This window comes from Branchiostoma belcheri, unplaced genomic scaffold (genome assembly GCF_001625305.1).
Source record: "Branchiostoma belcheri isolate BF01 breed outbred unplaced genomic scaffold, Haploidv18h27 scaffold134, whole genome shotgun sequence".
NCBI lineage: Eukaryota > Metazoa > Chordata > Leptocardii > Amphioxiformes > Branchiostomatidae > Branchiostoma > Branchiostoma belcheri.
In genome coordinates, this window is record NW_017802758.1 from 701,117 (window position 1) to 725,486 (window position 24,370).

The 24,370-nt window shown below is 40.6% G+C and overlaps 2 protein-coding genes across 3 annotated transcripts in view; both read left to right on the plus strand.

Annotated features, from left to right (window-relative positions):
* The first annotated feature begins 265 nt into the window (after positions 1 to 265).
* Positions 266 to 11,290, plus strand: LOC109464228 (gamma-butyrobetaine dioxygenase-like). Of its 2 annotated transcripts, XM_019761166.1 has the most exons (8): positions 266 to 657; positions 2,911 to 3,004; positions 4,966 to 5,093; positions 7,804 to 8,006; positions 8,640 to 8,745; positions 9,024 to 9,223; positions 10,041 to 10,207; positions 10,850 to 11,290. In XM_019761166.1, exons 1-8 carry the CDS (start codon positions 283 to 285, stop codon positions 11,002 to 11,004), a joined length of 1,428 nt encoding a protein of 475 aa, XP_019616725.1. In that variant the 5' UTR covers positions 266 to 282; the 3' UTR covers positions 11,005 to 11,290. The 2 variants fall into 2 exon arrangements, with proteins under 2 accessions (XP_019616725.1, XP_019616726.1); XM_019761167.1 differs by lacking the exons at positions 2,911 to 3,004; positions 4,966 to 5,093.
* Positions 11,291 to 24,110: 12,820 nt separating this feature from the next.
* The window catches only part of LOC109464206, an 8,119-nt gene continuing 7,859 nt past the window's right edge, over positions 24,111 to 24,370 (plus strand). The window contains exon 1 of the mRNA XM_019761140.1: positions 24,111 to 24,216. Coding sequence (XP_019616699.1) covers positions 24,111 to 24,216 — 106 coding nt within the window. The remainder of the gene's footprint in view (positions 24,217 to 24,370) is intronic.

The following is a 24,370-nucleotide window of genomic DNA, read 5'->3' on the forward strand; positions in this document are numbered from 1 at the left end:
CCCCCCCCCCCCCCATAGGGTGAGGCCCCGTTCGTAGCTGATACAAGGCGGGGTTCACCAAGCCTCCTTCAAGGTGATTTGTAGTGAATCACCGACATAAGTATCTGCACCATCGTACACCGGGGCATGCCCCTTATTCTTGCGCTTGGCTTGGCTGGCTTGGGTAGGCTGGCTTGGATGGGGAAAAAAAGCTCCCGCGGCCGGGGGCCAGCTCAGACTGGACCGGTTTTTCCACCAACTCACTCAAAACCTACATACTAGTAAGAACACAGACAGACAACCATGGCGCTCTCTGTCTTGTTACGCCAAAGGTTTGCAGTACGAGAAATAACCAGCAAATATTCACGAGCCGTTGGCGCGTCATATTCATCAGGGTACCGTGTAGGAAACATGCCGACCGGCCCGGAGACGTTACCGTACCAGGTTGTACTTACCCGTACTACTGAACAGCAACCCAACGCCATCCCACGAGCCGGATTCTATCCGCAAGTCGTAGCGGCGAGGCGCTTCACCACTTTGAGTGAAAACAGAAAGGTCCAGGAAAGTACAGTCATGGGGAAGGTGGCTTTAAACGGAGCTGCTAGGATGGTGGAAGTGGAATGGTCCGACGGGGGTGTCAGCCGGTTTCCGTACGTCTGGCTGAGGGACAATTGTCAGGTGAGTCGTGTCTTTAGGTAACTGGTCTTTTGGTCCTCTGGAACTTTTGTCCTCTGAGAGGACATACTCGGGCGACGAATTATTCCCCCTTATCAACATCTAGATTTATACAGGACTATTTACATCAAATTTCCGATACCCTATTTGATTGAGTCTTAGCACCTGAAGCAGGCTTAGCACCTGCCATACATAATAACTGGATATGACATCCCAAACACTGTCGACCCCCCAACCCCCATGGTTAGGAGTAGGTCGGGAGCAAGATCGGCTATGACTGGCTGGCGTTCGGCAAGGTCGACTTCTGTTCGCCTGCAACAGCCGAAAGTTCAAAACATTCCGGTGTGGTCGGATAGTTTGGCCATGGTTGGCTGGTATTCAGTCTGCCAAATTTTACAACTACACGTTTAGTGCACTAGTCTAGTGTTGCTCCATGCTCTGTTCCACAGTTGACCGCCTTCTTTCAGTTACCAAATATTACAAAATGTTCAAAGATTTTATGTCAGTTTGGAGACTTTGGGTTTGGGAACTTTGTACTATAGTAATCCGTAATGCCTGTGAACTGGGTAAGGGGGCACACCTCATTTTTTTCGGGCTTCCATTCGAGTCTGCACACCCTTGAGTCTAGCGACTGTCTCTTCCAGGGAATAATTCGGAAGCCAAATAACTGTATATGGGATGGAAGGATATTCCTTCTCCTACAAGACTGACTGAATTTTGTTTCTTCAAACTCTTAGATTTTTGTGGAATTAACGAAAAAATCATTATTTTCATGCCAAAATTAATGTACAAAATTGGCAATTTTCGCTTAGCATAAACCAAGAGAAAAATAAATTTCCGGCAGATACGACTGGTGTTGGCAGAAAGATACAAACCTCGAGTATACCTGATTCAATTATAAAGAAAATCATAGAACTCAGTTGATTTTATTCATCCACGGCGAGAAGGGTCCCAAATACGCCCATATCACGCGTAAGTGGAGAATCGTGGTCAAATGGGCGGATCACGCTTAGGGCGCAAGGATACCTGGAAGTGAGTATCCAGGCCGAAATCAATCTTCACCGAAAAAATGGCACTTCTTACTCAGCCATACTATGATACTAATATCTAATATCATTTCAAAGCAGATTAGGAGAAATGTGAACTCAAACTTGACTGCTCAAAATCCTTTCGTCCCTTTTTCTACCGCGGACTATAGCTACCACGGACCCCTGTCGCTAAAGAACTGGTGTGTGCACCGTTTGGTAACAAATGCCTTCCCGCGGGACTGCTAATACGTCCTTCTGTGCAATTGTCTGTAATACCTTCTGTGCAATTGTCTGTAGTCCCTACCACCACACAAAATTTAAGAGAATTGTTTTGTTTGTGTGTTTTGGCCACCCTATGCTTTCGTTTTAGTGGCTGTTGGTTGCCATGGCAACGCCCATTTTGTAAAAATGGCGGATTTTTTTCTAGTCTCACCCAAAATAGACCATCTTTAACCTTCTTTATCTGAAAAAGTGCATATTTTATTGTCATCAACATATCTTATCATGAATATTTTATCAAAGAAAAGGATATAAATTTTTGTTCGAAATGCTTTTGCAGTAAGCTGTAGCAGACGTTAAGAATGATCTGTTTTTGTAAAATTTCAATATTGAGAAAAATTTCAATATTGAGAAAAAGCCATTTTTAAACGAATCATGGCCGCCTAAAAAGCAAATATAATTAGTTGATTTTTGCTTTGGCACAGTTATGGCCTAGCCTCTACCAGGCTTGAGGGCGCGGCTGGAAATAGTATCAAGGGACTGCAAACTGTAAACCGGATGGTTAAACTCCCTCGGCGTGTTATCTCTCTATTTGGCCAATTTCTACTATTTCCAGCCGCGCCCTCAAGCCTGGTGAAGGCTAGTAATGGCCTACACATTTGTATTCGTCATATTAGCAAATAAGTTTGGGTTCTCCACCGGGCGATCCACAGTGACACCAGGACTTATCCATTGATTCCACTGCATTTTAATGAGATAATTGCCTTTGCAAACTGAAAATCGACTATTTTGAAAAATGGCCGTTGCTACGGCAACAAGTGGCCAGGGGTCCAAAACGTACCCATTTTTGTAGGTTTGGGCCAAGGCCCTACCACACCGCTGCCCTTAAGGCCTCCACGTCATAAGCCTTGTTGTCGGAAAAGGTTGTCGAAGTAAGAGGAAATAATTATAAAGTGTCGACTCTGTTCTGTTATTGACTGTAGACATGTATTTTTGTTTGTTACTACAGTGTCCACTGTGTTTTAACCCCGATTCCCTCTCACGGCGTGTTCTGATGAACGATCTGGATGTGAACGTTTCTCCGGTCAGGGTAAAATTACAAGGTGATTTCAAAGTAGTATAGTGTCGACAGAACAGGTATTATATTGTGGCTAGTGGATTGTTGCTATCACTTGTGGATTACATAACTTTATTGCGCAACAATTGTACAGTGTACAAAGTATGGCATCTACTAACGTAAGTACATATCAACTACATTTTCATAAGGCTAGTCTAATACAAAAGTGGGTGGCTAGTATGAGATAGGTATCAACTTATACAATCGTTTAAAGAGTTTCGTTTAAAGAGTTTCTAATATCCATACAGTCTTTAATATATATCCCTATGTATAGCATGTAGGGGTTGTCACAAGTCAATATGTATTTAAATTTTCTTTCCAAGTTCATTGTGGTGAATGCTGGGAAAGAATCTGATAGTCTAGTGTATAGTGCATTGCGTACATTAATATATTTAGGACACACAATCAAAAAGTGATATTCGTCCTCAATAAGCTCTGGACAAAATGGACAAACCCTCTGGTCATTGGGAATTTTATGGAATCTTCCGGTTTCTATACTATGTTTGTGACAGCCAATTATATCGCTTGTGGATTGAACTGGGGAGCGTTGTGGCTGCCAATCATAGTGGTTTGTGACTTGTGGTTTGAGCGGCTTTCGGCTTGTGAAGTGAACGTCCCTTGGGGGATTAGTATGATAGGTCACACAGAGGTCATTTTGGCTGGACAGTTTGTAGCCCCAGGAGGTCGTGCTGGGCATGGGTTAATCCTTTTGTTCTTTTAATTAAGCAGGGATGATGTGAGCTTGTCGTGAAAAAAGTTTAAAAATGACCGCACCGGGATTCAACAGGTCCCGGCCTAATCAAAAGAACAAAAGGATTAACCCATGCCCAGCACGACCTCCTGGGGCTACAAACTGTCCAGCCAAAATGACAACTGTATGACCTATCATACTAATCCCCAAAGGGACGTTCACTCCGAAAGTCCCAAGCCGCTCAATCCACAGGTCGCAAGCCACTATGATTGACAGCCACAAGCCCCCCCCCCAGTTCAATCCACAAGCGATAGCCACAATCCACTAGCCACAATGGTACCTGTTCTGTCGACAATATACTACTATTCAAGGTAACAGGTGTATGAAATGTAAGAAAAAGAGAAACTGTCAAAAATATGTTAATACAGAAAGAAAAAGCTTCATGGTAAAATTGGTAGAAAATGCGGACAATCCGGAACTGTGCAATTAACTGAAAACCGGAGCGATAAGATTTTGGATTAGGCCATGTTGATTTCATTATATGGATGGCAATAATGACGTCCTCTGGAAACCCCAAAAACTGACGCGAGCGTCCGAATGAAAAAGAGGATGGCAAAAAAAGTATCCTTCATTATGAAACCTACGTGGTCATAAAGGTTGAACTGACTAAACACAGAAGAATATGGTATGGTGAATAATTTATGGTATGGTCATTTTTTTTAAACGGACGAAAATATATGCGCATGCGCACGTAGATGTCATTAATCAAATCAACATGGCCTTAACTGAATAGCGATCGGGCATATCTATAGTTACGTAGTGCCCTTGCTTGCACAATTTAATGGACAGGGCATATAGGGCAACGTCACAGATGCCAAAATGGCGGCCTTCAGCGTCCAGGGTGTCTGTTTCTTCGTATTTTACGATTAACATTTTCCCCAAATTCTCAAATTTTATCGAAGAACTTTATTGACACAACAAAAGTACAGCGACTTTCGTAAGGTCTAAGACTGCATGTATTATACAGACAAATTCATGGTACAACGAAATTAACCTAGACGTACATACAAAACAATAGATTAGTCAACTAATACTACTTTTTCTAAGGTCTAAACGTTCTTTGATATATTTACCTATTTGTACACAGTAAGGGTTATTACCTTCTTGGATAATGATATGTCTAGTCACGTCATTTCACATTTCTTGAAGCTGTTCTGCCAAATCCACACCGTCAGTCAAACTGTCTCTCTTCCCAGCAAATGGAAGTTTGCTGTCAGTAGAATGGCCGCAGGGACACCAGAGTCAGTACGACTGGCAGTGGCTGAGAGAACGCTGTTTCTCACCACAGGCTCGGTCAGAGAGGGAAAAAGACTGGCAGAGAAAGGTAAAAATCACATATTTATAACGATAAAGTTATTGAATATTTACGCCCTACATGAGCCAAATGCACTAGGTTGGATAACCGAGGAACAAGTACGACACACTCGTTCTCATTCAAATGTACAAAATGCTGTTGTCACTCTTTACGACTAGATATGAGCCAAATGACGGACCTCATCGTTGCTTTCTTCACTTTCCCACTACACTTACTATGTTTCACGAAAAATTTATCACAAAACTAGGTTTGATTGATGACTTGAGAGAAATTATGGTCGCGGGTTGGATTTCTCCCCCTAAAAAGCGGCTGTCGCCTGAGAAGAAATAGAAACTTTAAAAAGCAACCTAAAACGTAGCAATTTGATTACGGCAGTAGTTTTCTGCCTGGTGAAGTCGGGTGGCTAGGCCTTCTGACTGATCAAGTCAGATCGCTCCTGTCACTATTTTTGTACGCCGTGCGAGGTGGTTCATACCTGTCGCCAAGTTCTGTAACATCCGTTACCGCTCAGGTAAGACGGTCGTGCAGTTTAGATAGAATCACATATAAGACAAGAAATTGCCATTTTGATGACTTTTAGCAAGTTTTCTAGGTTTCTAAGAGAAGAAGAAAAGAGTGTGTGCTGTCATTTGTAGCCACCTTCGCTGAACAAATTGTTTTACAGTAATGAATGTAACATCCGTTACCGTTGTTTTTACTTTCAATTTTAGTTTCTTCACCTGGTATATAAAACGTCGCCCAGTTTTGAAATGTCCGTGCTTATGCCTCCTTGTTCTCAAAGGATGAAGATAAAAACTGCAGATCTTCTTGGAGAAATAAACAAAAACGTCGTTTTGTAACATCCGTTACCGGTAACAGAAGTTACACCTGTAGCGCAAAAGACATAACAAGAGATTGAATTTCCCTTCCCTACGCACCATAAACATAATAGTTGGAAATAAAGTAGAAAAAATATGGATCCGAAGAAAAATAATCCTCTGTGGCATCAACAAACTCAAATGTTCTACTCTTCTTTGCTTCGAAAGATATTTTTTGCTACTTCTATACACTGCACTTAGATATCTTTATGTGTTCGATACGTATATATTTACCAGTAAATAATGGGTTGACAGAAGTACTTTCATAGATACTGACGCCTAAACTAATGGCTTTTGAGGTGATGTCATGAATACAAGCTTTATCGTACACCCAATTCATGCTGATGTTCCAGTGTTTTTGCCCCACTAAAAATGCATTGTTTACATATGTCTTATCTAAGTGCATAGATTTTCGGTAACTTCCCATGGCAATTAAGCTGTCCTCTTTTGGTAATCATTAATTGAGATGTTTTCCTAAAAAATAAGGTAGGTTTGCCTGAAAAAACAGGTCATCAATTTTTCGACCAAAAAATCACCATTTTGTACATTTCAATGAGAACGAGCCTACATTGCTAAGTTAAGTCTGTATCTACAATTATATATAATTAGATCTCTCTTTTTGAATGAAAAAAAGTCCATAGTTTATTCATGTACACAGTAGTTCATGGATTGCATAATACGTTTGAACACTTACTCTTTCCGTAAGTACGAATATTTTTGTTTTGATTGTGAGGAACTAATAAAAGATTTCTGTGAGCATTCTAAAATCAAAGTGTATATTAACAGTGCAGATCGTTCCAAAACAATTTTTACTTCAGGAAGCTTCCAAGGGGAAAAGATTTTATACTACCGTTGACCATTTCTACTACCTGTTGACAATACATTTCGAATAGTTACGCTGACTTTGGTTTTTAACATGTCACAGTATTATCCTCTGATACAATGCTGTATAGAACTTTTTAAACTCCGTATTTTATGCAAATAAGTTCTAATCAAGCCTCTACTCAAATTGCAAGTGTACTTTTATGTAAATACGTTTTAAGCATGTATATATACGAATTGTTATGCCTGTTGATGTAAATTTGTTTTAATCATGACTTGAATTGTAAATGTTGTAACGCAATTCAGCCTCTGTGGCTGCAAAGTTTGTGGCATGGGTTTTTGAACTGAATAAACCATTCATTAAGGGGGTCGGTATTGGAATTTGTCATAGCTATAACTTGTAGCTATATTGAACAGTGACAAAAAACTTGAAAAAAAAAGTTGAGTGAGCCGTAACCACACTTTGAGATGAATATTAAAAATAAGGTAGGCCAAAGGTTCCAGAAATTCTAATTTACGGTCTTCCAATCCACGCCTGTTGCCTTGTGCGAGCCGCAGAGAAAATTCATAAACAGCTTCAGTAAGAGTTTCACAATAAGGCCATGTTGATTTGATCATATGGATGACATCCTCCGGGAACCCCAAAATTGATGCGCGCGTGCGAATAAAAAAAAGTTTTGCAAAAAAAAAAGTTGTTTTCATTGTGAAATCTACGTGGTCATTAGGGTTGAACAAATGGGACAGAATATGGTTTGGCGAATAATCTAGTCTTCAAGTTCAGTTCTTTACAATTTCGTCTTTTTTCGTTTGATTTTGGCATTCTACGACATTGGTATGGTTTTTTTGTAACTTACGGTATATTTTTGCTCATTTTGCAACTGTTTTGTACGATTTACAGTATGGTTGAAAACTTTTTTTTTTGAAACGGCCGAAAATTCATGCGCGCGCGGATGTCATCCATATAATCAAATCAACATGGCCTAATGAATATAACAAGAAATTAAACAACAATTTCGATCACGTTATTATTTTTACTACAGACACAGTTATGGGGTGCAGAACTAGTACACAACCTGCCCAAAGCTGATTTTCCCGCCATACTGACACACGACCGCGCATTGCACGACTTTTTGGCCCTCCTGGATTCTGTCGGCCTCGTTCTGGTGCAGAAGGTGCCCTGTGACGTAGGACAAGTAGAAAGACTGGCCAATCGGGTGGCGTATCTCAGACCCACCAACTTCGGGTAGGTGCCTTGATTGTAATCCAGCTCGTCTGTTACAGGAATAGATGATAGAATCTGTGAAAAACGCACGCCAGAAAAAAAAAAAAACTTTTAGAGCGAGAAAGTTAGTACCTGAAAGGAAAACCCAATGACTAAAAGTCAGTCAGGATGTTCTTTCTTTTGTCAATTATAGAATCACAAAAACCGTTTGCTATCATATACTCAATTTCCTCCTGTTTAATAATAAATAAACTTTCTTGCTATTGCACAAGAATTCTACAACTATAGCAACTACCGGTACGTAACTACAGTTCCATACGTTTAATATTTTTATCTAATACCATACGTGGGAAGTGAATAGGTTTTTACAGTTATTTATTTAAGTTTGACATTCTTGTTTGACATAGCAATTTGGCATAAGACCAGCATGTGCCGACTTGCGATTTTTGCAAAATTAGTCATGTAGAAACGCAAACTTGCGGCACAAGCATGTTATTTCTGTGGTTTAAAATGACTATTTTTTTTCGCCCGCTCGCAAAAGTTGGGGGTTTTCAGAGTAAGTCATTTATAAGATTATGTCATTGTGGCCTAGATTTATACCAGTTGAGGTAATAGTTTAATTAGTAATAATTTTCTCTCATTTTCCTCACACAGGAAGGAATTTGTGGTGGTCAACAAACCGAACCCTAGTGACTTGGCGTACACCACTGGTAAACTAGGACTTCATACCGACCTAAACTTTTACGACCATAAACCAGGGGTCAGTGTTGTTTTGTATTCGTTATATTTTATGTATAATTTGTATTTTTATCGTGTATTTTTAACGTAGTATAGCTACAGCGTATGTCCCATTTCCATGTATATTTTGCATTTTTAACGTGTTTTTATAACATAATATTATAGCTACACTGTATGCCCCATATGCATTTTAATGTATATTTTCTATTTTTAACGTGTCTTTCTTTAACGTAATATAGCATATACAGTGTATGTTCCAAACGTTAGTATTCACAAATAAGAAAATTGTGTCATACACAGGTACAAATGCTCCATTGTATCGAGCAGACAATGAGGGAGGGGGGCGAGAGCCACCTGGTGGACGGCTTCAGTGTAGCCTATCAACTCAAAGAGGAAAACCCGGACGCCTTCCGGCTTCTCACCACGCTCAAAGTCAACTTTTGCAACGTAGGACTGGACTTCCACAAGTTCTTTCTTAGACAACGACAACATACAATCAGGTAAAAAAAATCAAACCTTAATACCGTTGCAACGAACTCTTACCAATGCAATTTTACGGCGGCAAAGACAATAAATATCCTGAATGAGGAAATCTGTTTGTTATTGACAATTATTACCGTTTCTTAGTATATTTTCGTCATTATTTCATACAAGAAGTGTTTAGCCCAAACAAGCTACCGTTATGAAAACTAGATATTGCGCTGCTAAATTGATTAAGCACTGTGACACACGAATACGAATTTGCAATAAAAAAACACAAGGCCACAGACCACCATTTGAAGTCCCCATTGTAATACATATACATGTGTATGTTTACCATATACATACACATGTACATGGTAAACATCTAAGAACTGACCCCCGAAAATAATTTCATCAGGTTGGTAGAACTTAAGAGCCTCTCATCTAAGAACTGAGCTGTCAAAAATCACCTATTCGAGTGTGACGTTCAATCATTGCAAACTCACATTGACAGGATAGTCTAACCTACAAATTATCTTTTTAGTCCCAAAATCCCATTTTTCAATCAGCTAAAATAAGTAAGACACATGAAAACACTAAGAGCATGGCATCTGGCCCCCTGTACACCACCAAAACACAACAACATGGCATTACCTTTAGAGCTGTACCAGTCTGACAGCCAAAACAAGACTAAAAGTTTTTTTTTAAACTAAATTGAAAGAGAAATAACTCCAGTTGGAAAATGCTAGCATTTATCCACACATACCAAGAAAATGTTGTTTTCAGTTCAGAGGGTACTCAAAATGGACCTTTGCACATTATCACGTTTTTTTTTCTCTTCCATATTTTGTCCAGCCTAAACGATCAAGGCGAGGTCCAGTCCGTCAGCTTCAGTGACCAGGCCCGGGACTCCATCTTGGATCTGCCTGCCGACCAGGTCCAGCCTTTCTATGACGCCCTGAAGGCCTTTGACACCATCATGTACCTACCCAGGAACTGCCTACGTTTCAAAATGGCGGCAGGTCAGATACAGTAGTCAGATGTACAAGTGTTCAGTTGGCAAATTACATATAGCTTCATGGGGCAACAGGCGATATACTTTTTCAAGACAGGCGAAAATTCAAGTAATAGTAACTCTTCTTCCCGGTATTGGGTCGACTTGTTACCAGCGTTTCTCTCCGGTTGTGGGGAGGGCATCGCTGCCCAGTAATAACTGACTAACGGTAAAAACCGTTATCCTGTAACTAGTCTGTAAACGTCGACAGAATGGTTTAAACTTCAATGACTTCTACCTCTGCTTGTGTGGGAGTGTTGCCTCTACATGACTTTTTTGGGGGGTCGGTTTTGCTCCAAAGCTGGAACGTAAATTTCGTCAAGCGAATGGGAATTATTTAAGCATGGTGTAGTTTTAAGTACTACGCAAAGTCTATGCTAACTGTAATTCTGTATATATGAGTCTATAGATAACTAAAATTGTATTGCTTTGCGATGGTTTTCATAGTGCGCCGTCAGACTTTTGACAATTTTAAAAAATATTTTATATAAATTATTAGAAATTTAACATGCTTAAATCTTTTATGAGAAATACTTGTGCGATTCCCTGTAAGCGTCAAACTCTTTTTTTTATCATGTGCTAATGTCTCAACTGTTTGTTGTCTGTGTAGGTGAAATGATTGTTTTCGACAATACCCGGACCCTACACGGCCGTTCTGCCTACAGTCTGGACGACATACGTCATCTACAGGGCGGCTACTTTGACTGGGACGAGATCTACTCGCGCATGCGCGTTCTCAAGATCGACCTTGGGATCAAAGACTAGAACACCTGAAAAATACCTAAAATTTTTAAATGGCATTATGTAACATTCTTGCTCCTAAACTCGAAAAAGTATTCTTGCTTTTTTAATTTTGTTTCTAATTTTCTTATGAACTAGAAAAAAAGCCTTCATCAGCTTATCCCTTGGCCTTTGGAGTCTACTCCCTGGGCTGTATAATAACATGATTCCTAGCCTGCCTCTCGTGAAACAGACCGGTGTATGCAAATATATGATTGTTCTGTCAATATATGGTGCGACGGTGATCCCCAAATTGTCTTTGTGTGTGTGTGTGTTTGTATATGTGTTTTTGTGTGTGTGTTTGTATATGTGTGTGTGTGTGTGTGTGTGTCGTGTGTGTTTGTATATGTGTGTGTGTGTGTGTTTGTATATGTGTGTGTGTGTATCTGTGTGTGCGTGCGTGTTTGTACAAGAGACAATTCTCATTAAACACATATCTCACGTGAGCTTAGTGCTTTGTGCTACACATAGCGTAGAACATTTTAAAAGGTAAATGAATTGTAAGCATAGTTATTTATTGTAACGTGTATTTATTTATTTATTTATTCATTAAATTTTCAAACGATCGGGTAGCCCATTCAATTCGGTTTTCGATGGGGCCCAGTGTACAAACATTAATATGTCAAAATCATCAGACAAAGAGAGTAAGTCTATGACAAAGTTATTACATAAGTAACACAGGATTAAGAGCAAGTGTCTGTAAGGATCAAACAATGGTGGCAGGGGTCAAAAAACTTGTCTCGGAGAGACAAGTCGACCGCTCAAAGTAAGATACAAAGAACATTGCCGACCTAGTGCCAACGGCTACTCCTCAGCTATTTTCCACCACCTACAACACAACCAGGGTCACTCTTTCAAACTCGAGTCCACGGATATCTTAGACCGCGAAACACGCTGGTGGGAAGAGGCAATATATGAAAGAATGTACAACCCCACCCTCAACAGGGAAGGGGGGCTACGAGTCGATCTTTCCGGCACTTGGGATTTGGCACTCCCAGCCCCGAGGACAGACAAGACTTAAGCTCCTGTTCTGTATAAGAGGAGCTTTCAGACTAATTTGCATCATTTTGTCTTGACTTGTCTGATTTTTGTTCCTTTTTCGACTTCCAAAAATTTGTCTTCACTTTATTTGCATATCAATAAACAGGTTGTACTTATAAACCTGCTTTCCCCTCTGGTCTCTCAGTCACTGACGAAAGCTAGTGGATACTAGCTGAAACGTTTGACGTTTTCAAAATCATATCCAGTTGCTTGAGTAACTGTTTTTTTGGCGTATTGCAAATATTATTATTGTACATCTTTTTAAGTGATCATATTATACTTTCTACATCCATCATAAACATCGTCCATTACTGGTCACTTTACTTTCATGCCATACATCTGTGTACCTTAAATTTTCTAGATACATTCATAATATTGTTCGTATTCATAGATGTAAACCCGATAAAGGTACATGATTTGATTTCAATGAGTGTCGAACAGTAATGTTCATTTTCTACCCGAGACTTCCCTCGACCACAACTCGTTTCCGAGCTCCAGTCACGGAATTTGCTATTTCTGCACCCAAAAAGATGTTGATTGTGCAGAACAGGAACCAAAAAGCATGCCAGGGAAAGAATTATATCTGTAAACCGATGCATTTTGGTTGCTCACAGCTTAATTTCCGGTCGGTTCCAGATGAAGGCGGTATTTGAGACAGAAATCAATTAATTAAATGATTACATACTTTATGCACATTCGTCACTTCGACTTATATTCTGCTGTTAATATCTTTCGTTTGTTTTTATGCTTTTTGTTACCTTCGCCAAGAAGGTTATGTTTTCCTGGCCGTGTAAATGTGTGTGTGTGTGTGTCTGTCTGTCTGTCAACAGCATAACTCGAGAAAGCTTAGATAGATTATCTTGATATTTGGTAGGTGGGTAGGTCTTGATGAGACCTGAAAATCATTAGATTTTGGACCCCCTAGCGGCTTGTTATGGTACTGCAGCTAAACTTCCGGTGTGTCTGTCTGTCTGTCTGTCAACAGCATAACTCGAGAAAGCATAGATGGATTATCTTAATATTTGGTAGGTGGGTAGGTCTTAATGAGACCTGGAAATGATTAGATTTTGGACCCCCTAGCGGCTTGTTATGGTACTGCAGCTGAACTTCCGGTCTCGATATCTTATGATCTTGACATGCTGGGATGACAAAATTTAGATAATAGATAGATCTTGTGCTGGGGAAGAAGTGACATGAGTTTTGGCCCCCTAGCGGCTTGCTCAGGAACTGCAGGGCTATCTGTTTAAAAATATTCAAAAGATACTCAATAACTGGTGGACGTATCGTCGTGATTTTTGGTATGTAGGTAGCTCAAGTGACGCTTGACATAATTATGCGACAGTTATGCAAATCTGGATCTAATTTGCATAATTAATGGGAAAATTCTATAAATCAGGTGCATTACATTATAGGACTATTCAAGCTTGTGACATACGTAATTGAAAACGAAACACAGGCAGATATTGATTATGTAAATTAACACCTAATTTGCATAATTAATGAGAAAATGTCATAATTCCATAATGCTAACTGCCTGGAATTTCATACTTGGGCTATTTGAAAGTTAAGTGAAGGTGAACATCATTAAACATAACTTATTCAAAGGACCTCATTTGCATAATTTTTGAGGAAATGATAGAATGGCTTCCTTTGTTAAGATAAGGCTGTCTTTTGATGGAGAATATGATCAACTATATAATACAATATTATAATACAATATTATAATATAAATATAATACAAATGAGGATTTTATTTGCATAATCAGAAGGAATCATCTTTGTCAGTCATAAAGATTAACATCATTTGGCAAAGGTATGAGGTCGTGGGACTCTAGTTTAGGGATAAAATCGGGGCAAAGCATATGCTTTGAGTATTCAAACACATTCAAGCTGCAATTTATATCAACACATGGGTTGAAAGAACACAGCTTCTTTCATAGTGATGAAAATTCAAGGAAATATATATATCATTCATGATATCTTGCCTCATTAGTCTACGTACGTCGTCGATCCTGAGCACTGGCTTCAAAACTGTCGCCTCTGCTGTTTCTCCCGTACAGCAAAGGTCCGATGCCTATTTAATACGCGGATTGCTCCATTAAGCTTGTGGCCTATATGAGTCTTTTGCTCTAGAGTCAGCAGGTTACTTTCGGATCGTTTTTTTAATGTAGAGTTTATCAGACATTCTGCTGCATTCTCTGACCATGTGAGCTCCATTGTTCTGGGTCCTGAATTACTGGATTGAGGATCAAACAAAGCAAGCTGCAGAGAGAGACCTCATTCTACCTCAGCAAATTCCAATCGGGCATTACCTTCACGCCTATATATGGCAATGGGTAGGTAACAGTCTACAGCTATTTTTTTTTTCGTTTGTTTGTATGTTAGTAGTAAAATGAGCATGTGGTAAATGATCATGAGTATAACAAAAGGGAGTGATAAAATGAGCATTAGTATTACAAAAGAGTAGTAAAATGAGCATGAGCATAACACACGGGGATATCGACTGACATGTCACATAACCAACTGAATTGCACATAAAGTTTGCAAAATTTTCAGAGATGGCACACACAACATCTTAAATCAATATTATAGCTGAAATGAAATTTCTAGAAGAATTTGATATTAGACATGATATTACAAGCTTTATATAAAATCAATACCACTAGGCGAAATGCTCAGGCAGTAACTTCTGATATTTAAGACTGCTCATGATCAGTACGGTATTTTCTGCTAAATGTATGGCGTGCATGTTTACTTCTTTTTTAGCTATTTATTTTTTTATTTACTGGATAGTACGTTGGATAGTACGAAGTGAGGCTATGCCTCGTCTCAAAGACAGAAAAGATAGGGAATCAACAGGAATTTTATAAATCTTAAAACAGTGCTTTTGTACACCATCGAGTACATTAACATAGAAGAACATTTTGTCGAGTCACATTTTTTAAATCACATTTTTAATTTTACATATTTCTGATGGATTAACATTGTCAATTCTGACTATCAATATCATGCAAAACGCCCTTTACCATTATAACCATCCCAAACGTACAGTGACCGCTAAGTGTTTTAAAAATACAACTATATTTTAGATTGCTAAACGGTCACTAAAACAAATAAAAAATCGCGTTGTTTTTGTGATAACGCACTGACTGTTTTGAAACAACCAACAGTGGCATCCATGATGATCACAATGAAAATCCAATAAGATACCGTTTGGAGACCCGTCGAAAACGACCGCTCAGAACGATCTCTCCAATTCGCTTGAAGGTTTCCACCACCAGGGTGCCCTCTTTTCAAGAAATGAATCAATCAATGAATGTATGAATGAAGACCATTGATGTGCGTACATACCCACTGGGTTAAGTACAGGTATAGGTAACAAGAGAGGGATAGAATACAGATAACATTTGATATATCTATCTTGGCTTGGATTCGTTTCCGAAGATTATACATTGATATATACATTGTCGAGTAACTACAACTAAGTACAATCGGCTTCTTCTTGCTTCTTACTAAAGATTAAAAGGTACAAACAGACATGATTCGTAATCAAAGGTTTGTCTAAGTTTATTAGAGAATGTGTATTTTACTGCTTAGATCTATGAAGCTGGGAAACATGGATTGTATCCGACTAGATAGTTCTCTCTCTTTGCTGTATAATTGACCTTTTATTACAAAATAAATGCTCATCTTCAATCCCTTTTCACAGTATTGACACATTTGTTGTTCCAGAGGCAATTGGCGATTCTAGATCAATTTTTAAAGCAATAGTTAATTTTATGCATCGATGAAACATTCTGAACTTTCTAACGGCCTTATTTTCATGAATCATGTTTCACAGCAGATTCTGACATCAAGGTCGAAAACGTGTATGACGATGTGGACAACGGTGTGCAGGACGAAGACAAAGGTAACGGTAACTTTGTTGTTACCTTCAGCAAAATATTGTTATGTAACATCATCTTGGATGGAACTAATATGTTGGGTAATTTGGGACGGACCAAATTTAGTATTTAGAGCACGTATACGCGGCACACGGGTTAAGTAATTAGTAACAAAAATTGTTAGCCTTTTTGTGTCTTGTTTTATCTATTCTCTACAGAACCTCATAAAAAGTTTTAGACAATGACAAAAGCAGAATTGGATTCAGAAAATTAGTACGCCAAAATTTTAAGACAAAAACTGTAAACGTTTAACATCATAAAATGACTCAAACTAATACCACTCCATGTAATCGTTAGCAGCAGTATAATTGGTCTGGAGAACAGAGAAACATGTTATGATGAGAACCGCATGAGATGAAGGGTTTGTTTGAAATTATTTAGCCAAATTAACATATCAATTCTTTGAAATTTTGCTTTGTTCCAGAACACATTGCTTTTTTTATTCTTGTTCTTATTAAAGACATTATTATCTTATTTAATGCGTTTCAAAACCAGTTCAATCCAGACAATAGATATCGAAGAAATATTGTTTTTATAATTTAGTTCTTACTATAAGTATGGATGATATATATTGATTTTCCTCGATTTTGTTCTTTTTCTTCTTCTTCTCCTCCTGTCATTTTAGTTAATGAATTTAATATATTTTTTTAAAAAAACCCATTAAACTTGGCATAAAGGTATAGTGGCCAAATACCCCAAATGTCCAAATACACCAAGTGTCAAAATATAAACATACATGCATGTATGTCATGGTAGAGACTCTACTAGAATGGACGATTCTTAAAAGGAGATCTTAATTAGAGTCTCTGTTGAAGATATGCCCAACATATCCTTATACATCATATGGCATTACTGGTATAGCATCTGACATCATATATACATGTATGTGTGCTTTAGTCTGTGCTTGTCGTTAATGTAAATATCTTCTAATGATTATGACTGACAGATTTTCGCAAATTGTACTCGAATAAGGATCTCTACCAGTAGAATTAATTGCGTTTCTTCTAGAAACTGAAATATACTAGTATTCACTTGCGGCTTGGACCGAACTAGATTAGTGGGTTTCGTGTCCACCCTTATATGTTACATACAAGTACATTCCTTTGTTAAAACTTCTAACCAAATTTCTCTAAAATGCTGGAGTGGCTTTCTTCCTTATCCGAAAATTAGTCTTCCATTGGGGACGGAACATGATCGACTGAACAGTCGTGAACTTCTCCTGTCGTATTTAGTTGACTTCTTCATCTGTGAGCGAAATGACCCAAAATTTGTTGTAAAGGTAGAGTGGGTCCTATTAGAGTTCCATATGCAAGGATTCGTATCAAGAGTGTTTGACGTGGGGGGTTGCTAGCCCTCCGCACAACCTCGCCTGTATTTCTATACCGCCCATCGGGGACTGCGGCGGTGCAGGTGCTATTTGCCGGCAGCATCTCCCCTGGGAACCGTCCCACCATGGGTAAACCTGTCAGGGGCGGGGCTCGTCACTGAATGACATCCAGTAAATTTCTAGCGGGAACCAATCAGAGGGCTGCTGAATAATTTGAATAATTTATCAAGGCCCACGGACGCGGTTCTTTCACTTGTAAAGTAGCCAATTACCACCGAGCCGGTGGCACACGATGGGCGCAAAAAATGTATTTCACACCCATTGTACGTCGACATAAAGCGCTTATACATTACAAACAGCACAAAATAAAGAGTAACAGTAATGTAGTCGTCTTTGGCCGGGTATGGCAAGTTATAGTACGTACATGTATCGGTTCAATCTTTAACGGGTAAGTTGACAGCAACAAGCAAGATGCATAGGTTCTATTACTTTTGTAGCTCACTTGCGTCTAGATTTGGGACGAACCCATGTTACTTTTTCGCCGCAGTTTTTCATGTAGTGGTTACTTCGACAGCCTTTCCGCTGACGCAAACATACTAGTTTGAGGTTCCACAGTTCTTACAACGTTAGCGCTTGAAGTGGTGTTTTCCAAGTTTGTTGGTCTGGTGATGTTGTCTTTGTTGGCTTGTTGTCTGTCATTTTCCTCCATTTTTATGTTTGGCGGCCCGTCTTCGATGGGTTGGGTTTGGTTCACAAATCTCGGCTTCGCTAAGATCCGTTCCTTCCCGTACGTAGTGGTCGCTCCATTAGCGCTAGTGCAGCCACATTTGAATGTGTAAAACTTAATGTCTACAGTCCCGTTTTGATTCGTTCATCAAAGTAGATTTTACTAAGGTATGACGTTACTAACTGATTGTGGAAGTACTAGTAGTAGTAGAATGGTTTATTTCTATTCACTGAAAAAGTACAGCCCAGTTGCAGCCCGAAGGCCGAATTGTCAGGCTTGTTTACAAACAAAGTCATATCATCATACTACCTAAATACATACTAAAATGTAAACGGTCAACTTATTTATCACACATACATACATTATTATAGTCAGCGATATCATAGATAAAATTTGAGAACACGTTAAACTCACTCTACAAATTGACAGGCAAATGGCTAAAATCGACAATAACATTGTAGGACATTAAAAATTATTCTAAAATTGACAGGCAAATGGCTAAAATCGACACAAGAATTTGTAACGAAGAGTGGAGCAATAATGTTATCAAGGACTATGAATTGTTTATCAAATATAAATATAAATATACATGTGTTACTCTAAGACTGTCTTGGGCTGTTCGGCGTTTAACAGGTCCACTAAGAACGGCAATGTGCTCTTCCTATATCGTTCCGTCCTACATTTAAACTGTGTTATCTGGTATTTGGATCTGAGGTTTCTGCCATGAAGGCTCACACGTTTTGGGGGAAGCCAGTTAGAGAAGGTCGTTGAGTTTGATAAGGAAGTAGCAAACTTCGTACATAGTTCCTGGCGTCTGTTGTACAGAGATACAAGTGATAACTGGTTTAATGCCATACTGTAACTAACAAAGTTTGATCCTAGAATAATCCGACAAGCTCTTTTCTGTACATTCTCTATCGCACCGGACTGGGCTCTAGTGATACCAGGGTGCCATACTGGGCATGCATATTCGAGGATTGGTCGGATGAAACCACAGAAGATAAGTACCAAGTCTGTAACGTCAAGCCCATGTCTCTTAAGTACTCGCAACAAGTACAGCCTACGGCTTCCTTTGCTGACCATCATATTAACATGCGCGTCCCACTTAAGATTAGCCTGTACAATCACACCTAGTATCTTAGCAAACTGTACAACTTCAAGTGGTGATGTTTTAACAGTCAGTGAAGGTGGGGGTGGGGGGTTACGCATAAAACATATCAACAGCACCTTACACTTAGAAGGGTTAAGTTTCATGTAGTTTACTTCAGTCCAACGTACAAGTTCGTTAATGTCAGTTTGTAGGGTTGAAACTTGTGTGCTGGGTCTGGCCTCGGAGAGGGACATATCATCGACATATTTCCATGATTTCGCCGAGTCCTCACTCTCCGGGGATGCGTCATTGATGAGGGTCAGAAACACGAGGGGACCCAACTTGGTTCCCTGCGGGACACCACAAGTAAGTGTCTCGGAGTCAGATAGTTCTCCCCGGTACTTAACACGTTGTTGACGACCCGACAGGAATGAGCAAACCCACGGAATAACGGAAGGTCTCACGCCCAAGTCCAGAAGTTTCTTGACTGCAGTTGTATGATGCACTCTGTCGAAGGCACGCGTGAAATCTGTCAAAACGAGAGCGTTACAGTAGCCAGGTTTGTCTGTTGTACATGCCAGGTGATGGAGTAAGCTGGTGAGGTAGTGCGTGGTGGATCTACCTTTCAGGGAACCATATTGTCGTTGATCTATAGCTGGCAGAATGTCGTTCAAACACCACTCAGTGACGAAACCCTCACAAACCTTGGAAAAGATGGGCGTCAAGGATATCGGCCGCAGTTTGTCCAGACGTGGTGGTTTTTCCTTGGGAACCGGAACAACATCGGCCGTCTTCCAGACTGACGGCACGATCCCTTCTTGGAGAGATGAGTTGAAGATGTTGCTGACAGGCGTACTGAGTTCGAAGGCAAATTCTCGCACCAGCCGCGCAGAAATGCCGTCCACCCCAGAAGCCTTGCCCAGTTTCACTCTGCGAAGCCGGTGGTACATGTCCCACACGGATACTTCCGGTGGGGGTCTAGGAGCAGGCAGGAATGCTGGTAGGTCCTGCAGAGATAGCGGCGGGAACATCTGGGACGTTGACGCCAGGTGCATGTTTATGGCGTTAGCGACGGCTCGGGTGGAGTCAGGGTCGATTCCCGGGACCTCAATAACGGGGGGCTCACTGCCTATGTTGGCCATCTGTTTTATGTTTTGATACCATTTTTTGGGGTCGGTCGACTTCAGATGTTTGACGTTGTCATGGTAGTGCTTCTTTTTCGCCAAGGAGATTTCTCGAGCTATTTTGTTCCTGTGACGTTTCCACAAGCAGGTGTCGGCATTCTTGAAAGCTTGTTGTCGTTTTGAAATCAATGTCTTTATGATCGGCGTAACCCATGGTTTGTCTCGACAGTGGAGGCGCACAGATTTGGTCGGGAAGAATCTCTCGACGGCCAGGTTCAAGGTTGTATAGAAAGCAGCACACTTTGCCTCCGTGCTGGTTTCTTGAAGGACTTCGTCCCAGGTGTGAGAAGTAATCCAGGACCCGAAGGCCCTGATATCCGAGTCACGCATAGGTCTCACTACCTTCTTTCGGATGTTATTAGGTAAGTGTCTTGGTTCTCCAGATATTAGGACGCAGTTGTGGTCACTATTACCCACCGGAGGAGCTGTAGTAGGTGGACTGTAGAGTTCCCCCAGGTTCGTCAGGACTTGGTCTAAGACAGCATCACCACGAGTGGGAAGGACTACCACTTGTTGTAGAGATTGGCTTTGGCAAAGGTGGCTGGAGTCCAGGCGGTTCAGGTCACCTAACACCAATAACCCTATGTCCGGGTGGGAGTTACGCAGTTCGTCCATTGACTCTGTCAGGTGATCGAGTAGTGCGTTCTCGTAGGGAGACGCTGGGGGGTTGTACACCGCACAGAGAGCGACCGACGTGATCTCCCTGGGGAGCCATGGAGGACGGAGATGGACCCAGACACATTCCAGTTCAGTAGGTACTGCGAGGTTGACCTGTTTCGCTGTTATGTGGTTCTTTACGTAGACTGCTACGCCTCCACCTCGTTTGTCGGGGCGATCCCTACGAAACAGACTGTAGCCTTCGATTGCGGTGGCCTCTTCCGGCAGGTCGGCAGAGAACCATGTCTCAGTGACGACGGCTATATCAGTTTTACTGGTGGCAAGAACTAAGCTGAACTCGTCTAGCTTGTTTACTAGAGAGCGTGTGTTCGTCAACAAGATGCTTGGCATACCTCGGGGTTGTGACGTCTTCGCTTGATTACGCACAATGGGGCGCAGGTGCTGTTGACGACTGTTGATGCCGTTGGCAACACAGTGGGATTGGATACCGCTGGCTGATTTACATATGAAACGGTCCCATAGAGATTGGGGAGGGCGCTGTACATCAGTACTTAGTACTGATGTAAACAAGAAACAATATACGCGGTCTGGTTGAGTTCATGGCATTTACATGAAACAAGGTGCTAATAGCCGCTAGTCGGTGACGCGTCAGCAGCCCTATGATTGGTCCCCGCTAGAAATCTACTGGATGTCATATAGTGTACATGAGGGGCGGGGGGAGCGCTACAGGTAGACCTGCTAGTTCTCCGCCCAGCCCCCGATGGTATCACAACCCAAGGTCATTGCAGCGGCCGTTGCCAGGGGCAAACCCGCTATACGCCCCCAGTTCAGCGGGGCATACGGAGCTGAGTGAATGAGTGAGTAGAGTGGGTCAAAAACCCTGGAGCTAGAGCTAGCAATAACCAATAGGCATGCGACATTATATTAGTATTGTTCTTGCTGATAGGTTTTGTTATGAATCCATTGCTGATGGATGGATAAAATACGTTTTCCTCATGCTTCTTTTTCTTCCTTTTCCACTTCGCTAAATGAATTTGGACAAACACTGAGGCATAGCAAATACAGCCCGTATCCCTGTTTCCATATGACAAACAGGCTAGCACAGATATACTTCACTTTCACCTGTATTACTCTGACGGCAATCATCATCAAACACTAGCTAGTAGTTAAATGATAACAACAAGCATTAATGGTTATTTAGAGCTATGGAAAAGACAAATTGGTAGCAGTATAAGTCATGTAAAGATACAATATATATTTTCTGCTTACAGATCGCACCAGTGCTAAAAAATTCAACGTCAGATCTCGAAGGTCATATTGTCTGCCGTGTGTAATTGCTGTAATATTCGCAACCGCCATTGGTGTAGGAGTTGGTCTCGTCACCTATTACACGACCGTACAAGAGACCCACCCTCTCACACACACCAGTCCTCCGGTACGGTGGGGTACATCAAGCCGACCAGTGTCAACAGTTCCCATCACCTCTAACGGTTCTACAATGGAAAACAGAGATGACGCAATTTCGGTTAGTCCCCTGCCTTGCATTTAATGTACTGTTATAGACTACTACGGGTGTGTTTTGTATTTAACCATATCTAGACCGCCCCCCTCAGAACTCGCGAGCGGTATATCGTTTGGCCACCATAGCAAAAAATGACCGTCAGAAACACATTGCCACGGCAACACCTAAAATCATTATCTTTTTCCACTGATACAAAATTGTTGCCAATAATATTTTAGATAAAGTCACCAAGTTTGGTGGTTCTAGCGCGAGCCGTTGGGACGCTATTCGACATCATAGTTGGCGCCCCCCCCCCCGGTCTAGATAGGATTAAGAGAAAGCATTTAGAGTTTATTAACCCACAAAGTTTCTACCCAAACCACATATTACCAAACATTATTCAGCCCTATGTGGTTATTTAACATTTCCGCATAAAAGGCAGCTGATGACGTGACGACGACTCATGTATCATTGGCGGATTTGCACCTGCAAATCAGCACAGCAAAACATTCACGCCGGCAACTACGAACAACTCTTCAAATTTCCTTATCACAGTTACTTTATATGTAGTATGTTATGATGCTATGGAAGCCTTATGCGCTTAATTAAAATCATTGGCCTCTTGTTACAGTGAGTAACATTATATTTTTACTTACGAACTCAGCACTTGCTCGGGCTACAACTGAATGCTCGGACCGACATCCATGATCATACGCCCAATGTGACAACCACACTGTCCGAGATGACAACCACACTGCCCATGGTTACAACAACACTGCCTAAGGTGACAAGCACACTGCCCAAAGTAACAACCACACTGCCAGAAGTGACAACTACAGAGGTTAGTTACACCAGTGATGGTGACAACCACACTGCCACATGTGACAGAGACTCCATCAAGGATGATAGTTAAGCTTATAAAGATGACGGTGTTATTGCTGGCCAACGTATACGGAGACCAAAACCAAAACCTCGATTTCAAAGGAGATAACAACAAGAGTGATTCCTTGCACAAACACAAATGCATTTAAAATCACAATTCAAAACCTTTTATCCTCAATGCCAGCCTTCTTGATAGTTCGAAACTTTGTTATTCTGGTAATATGTTCAAAACGTTTGGCAGAATTATGTCTTTCTTTTTATATGTATTTTTATTATAGGCCATAATTAAAGATTATCTCGTTTTCAGCGCATGAATTTTCCGTTTCTAGAAGACGTTTTAGAATATCCAGAAAATCACGAAGCAGCTCAAAAATATTCCATACTTTGCAAAAATGATAACCCTAATGAACGTCGTACAAGATTAATTCCAAATGAAAAGACGAAAATGAGAATAAAATTAAACATGCTATTATTTGACAAATCATACTCTATTGTTCGTCATTTGTCCAACATTGAAGACCGTAATTTCATAATTTTTTGCAACTTCTTGCCAACCTTTTTTAACGTACCCGCTCGCATCAGTTTTGGGTTCACGAAAGATGACATCCATATAGTCAAATCAACATCGCCTTCAATTTAATAAGAATAAAAAAGAATATGCACTAGTCCTTATTTGTCATCGGAATTGGAAACGCCAGCGTAATTTCGACAAGAAAGCTTCAGCATGCAAGTGGTATCCATTATGTATTAAAATGTGTCGTCCTACAAATTGTTAAAATGACATTATGTTCATACGTCTTCTTTTTACCACATGATGTCAAACGGACCGGGTTTGACCAGGTTCAGAAGACTACAGAGTCCCGACACTCAACGATGCAAGAAGGTACGACACTCTGGCGAATTATTTAACCTGCATTAGCCGACGTGATGACACACACAAATACAAACACACACACACATACATACATACACACACACACACACACACACACACACACACACACATACACACACACACATACACACACACACATACA

Coding starts and splice junctions, on each gene's coding strand:
- LOC109464228 (XM_019761166.1), top strand. CDS start 283: ATGGCGCTCTCTGTCTTGTTACGCCAAAGGTTTGCAGTACGAGAAATA. Junction 8,746..9,023: donor TTTACGACCATAAACCAGGG/GTCAGTGTTGTT, acceptor TGTCATACACAG/GTACAAATGCTCCATTGTAT. Junction 9,224..10,040: donor CAACGACAACATACAATCAG/GTAAAAAAAATC, acceptor TATTTTGTCCAG/CCTAAACGATCAAGGCGAGG.